This window comes from Halyomorpha halys, unplaced genomic scaffold (assembly GCF_000696795.3).
Source record: "Halyomorpha halys isolate HHAL.00 unplaced genomic scaffold, Hhal_1.1 Scaffold1066.1, whole genome shotgun sequence".
Lineage (NCBI taxonomy): Eukaryota > Metazoa > Arthropoda > Insecta > Hemiptera > Pentatomidae > Halyomorpha > Halyomorpha halys.
In genome coordinates, this window is record NW_027105978.1 from 345,649 (window position 1) to 348,953 (window position 3,305).

At 26.3% G+C, this 3,305-nt stretch overlaps 1 protein-coding gene across 1 annotated transcript in view; it reads right to left on the reverse strand.

The window, feature by feature from the left end:
* Window positions 1–2,487, reverse strand: part of Coq3 (ubiquinone biosynthesis protein COQ3, mitochondrial) — an 11,333-nt gene extending 8,846 nt beyond the window's left edge. The window contains exons 1-3 of the mRNA XM_014432495.2: window positions 2,388–2,487; window positions 2,160–2,306; window positions 319–448 (exon numbers count right to left, since the gene is read on the reverse strand). Of these exons, the coding sequence (XP_014287981.1) occupies window positions 319–448; window positions 2,160–2,306; window positions 2,388–2,434 (324 nt within the window). The 5' untranslated portion in view covers window positions 2,435–2,487. The remainder of the gene's footprint in view (window positions 1–318; window positions 449–2,159; window positions 2,307–2,387) is intronic.
* Window positions 2,488–3,305: the final 818 nt, after the last annotated feature.

A 3,305-nucleotide genomic window follows, 5' to 3' on the forward strand; every position in this document is an offset into this window, starting at 1 on the left:
CTGATTCCAGAAATGGTAACATAGATAAGTGCTCAAAGCCACGTAACTTAAAGATGTAGAAATTCAAGCCATTTTATGATTTTTTTTCCCCTTTTAACTCTGCATCTCTTTCAACAAACAATTTTTATCTGGTTGGCATCACTGTTGACATATATAGGCAAATGGCAAGCATATTATGAAGGGTAATACAAAAAAGATAGGATTTATTGAAATAAAAAATGTGAATAATTGATCACATATTCAAATTGAAGGAAAGATGATTAATTAACAAAGAATATTTGAGAAGACAAAAAATAATAATAAAGACCAAAATCTTACAATTGTCATTATTCCACCTCCACATCCTACATCCAGTATTTTAATTCCTTGCATATATTGAGCAGATGTATTGATTTCATCTTCTTTCAGTCTTCCAGTATTAGTTAAGCCTGCGCGTATAAAAGGAATCCTGAAAAAGCAAACCAAGGCAATGAAAATCAATGAGCAGCTTCTAATGAAATTAAATAGATCACAAGATAAGTTTATACATTTTTAAGGCTTCTATAGGAATATACGGTAGTAGTACATTTGGAATGAAAGTACATATGAACTGATTAAATTTAAAATACCACTCCAATTTAAAATAACTATCAATAGTCAATTATTAATTAATTAGAAAGTACAATTATTGCATATTGCTTTTAATAAATTGTTTAATGCATATTGCTTTTAATAATAATAATAAATTATTTAATAATAATAAATTGAACATAAGTAAAAATGTGAAAGCAAACATGAAATAGACATTGAAAAGAATTATTACAACTATTAATAAATAATTTCGGTTTAAAGTAAAATTAGGTCAGTCTGGAAACCTAGAATTCCATGTTTGCTAAATTTTTAATCTAAGTTTAAGTAGATAAAATTTAACCGTAGTATCAAAATTGGTTATAATTAAATTTTAAAAAAATCTCGAGTATACAACAAATATTATTTAATTAAATTTGTGAGAAAAAAGTTTAAACAAATAATTTAATAAATAATGGGGCAAAAATATTTCAAATGGTTTTTATTGCATAATATAATAATGTTGTAAATATTTAGTTCTATTTGAAAAGGATTACAGGTCTTCTCTGAAACATTATTTGTTGGAATTATATTGATTCAAGATTAAGATGAATATCTTTCATGCTATATCACAATAATCTTAACAAACTGTAAATAAACTTGATACAAATTCTGGATTTTTAAAATTGGAAATAAAAATTTCAGAAAACCTCAACAAATAATTTAATTTTCTAATCTTGTAGATGAATTTACTGATCAAATACTATCATATATAACTCATAGTAGATAATGATAGTATAAGTAATATAGATATGATAGTAGATATATAGATATGTGATATGTTGGAAAATTTGTTTGGCACTTGACACAAACGAGTGAAAATGGCGCTGAAGGCTCTCGTTGGTCAAAGTAAGTTAATATTTTTACGTAATAAACAATAGACTGTTAAAACAAAACAAACTTTAAGGGAAAACTTTCCGATACGTTCTATGAAAGCGAATATCTGTATTGGATATTCTATTAGGAATAGGCCCCAAAGAATTGCTTCAGTTTTTCTTAATAACGTTAACTTACGTTTTAATCAATGTTTGTTATCTTAAAAAGCTTCATTTATAAACCTTTTATGATGATGCAAATGATACAAATTCTGGATTTTTAAAATTGGAAATGAAAATTTCAGAAAACCTCAACAAATAATTTAATTTTCTAATCTTGTAGATGAATTTACTGACCAAATACTATCATATATAACTAATAGTAGTTAATGATAGTATAAGTGATATAGATATGATAGTAGATATATAGATATGTGATATAGTAATGATATAGGTATGATAGTAGTGATATAGATATGATTGTATAAGTTATATAGATAATGATAGTAGTAATTTAACAACATGCAATAATCCAAAAATCATAATAATAACAAGAAATAATTGTTCAACAAATTAAAATGGAATGAATTGAATGTTACACCATATTGTTCAAATGAATTAAGGAACAAGAACAGCTTCTAAGGAGATGATAATAAAATAAAAAAGCTATGAGAAATACCTAACACAACACAAAATATAATCTAAAATTGGTAAGTTGAAAAGGCTAAAAACATTTACCTTATTGCATTCATTGAATGCAAAGCTTTCATTGGTCCATTATTTTCATCCCACCAACCATCAGCATATTGCTTATGATGATCAACTTCTGATTGATCCACTGAAGATCTGACAAAATCTAGTTTTGAACTACTCAAGCTGAAATTCCTTTTAAAAAGATATATAAAATATTATAAACGATTTCCAAAAGTCAAAACAAAATAGAATAGACAATTGTAATTAAATTACCTTGATTTTTGAAGGCGGACCGAGCGAACTAGCCTGATACAGAACATCTCTGCAACTGACGAGTGCAGTCCGTGGTACCGTTCTTATAAGGGAAGGTTACTGCTCTAATAACCTGATCATACAGAGAAAATCTCTTGAAAAATTAAATTTTCATATATTTTATTTTCATAAAATGTACTTTTACATCGTAGAATTGATAAATAAAATAACTATATTTTATTTTATAGCAGTAATTACCACAATTATGAAATAATCTTTTAATACTACGGTATACAATATAATTCATTATAAAAAGAATTTATAATAAGCAACTTTCCGTTTCAGTAATCACCAAAACCTCTTTAGTATTTTTTTTACAATTGTATGAATATTATGATCAATATTTCTGTAATAGTATTTTGAAGCGTGGAAATTTTTCTTATTAAAAAATTCCTAGAGTGAAAGTTTCATAGCTGCTCCTACGTACTTACTATGTGATATTAATATTCGTCCAAGAATTTATTACTCAGTGTTTATATAAAGTAATTAAACAGAATGAATAGTATATTTGGTTCATAGTATTCATATACTGAAATTAAGAGATGGTTCATAGAACTAATATTATATTATTCTAAACTCAATTGTCTGGGTTTTGGAAAGTTTTACCTGCAATAGTAAGTTTAGGAAGATTGCAGGAAAAAACTACTTTATTTAAACATAGTTTATGATAGTGCTCGAAAATATTGACTTCTCTGGTCTACTGATTAAAAATTGGCTATTGTTGAAGTAACAAAAATTAAGTTCTAATAGGTTTTACAGAGAAAACTATAGCCTCTTCCAAAAGGCTACATCTTCCAAACAATAAAATAGGTGGAGCTAATAATGTCGTTCAAAAGGTCACTGACTTCGTTTCAGGAAAATCAAGACTGAGAAAAGAAA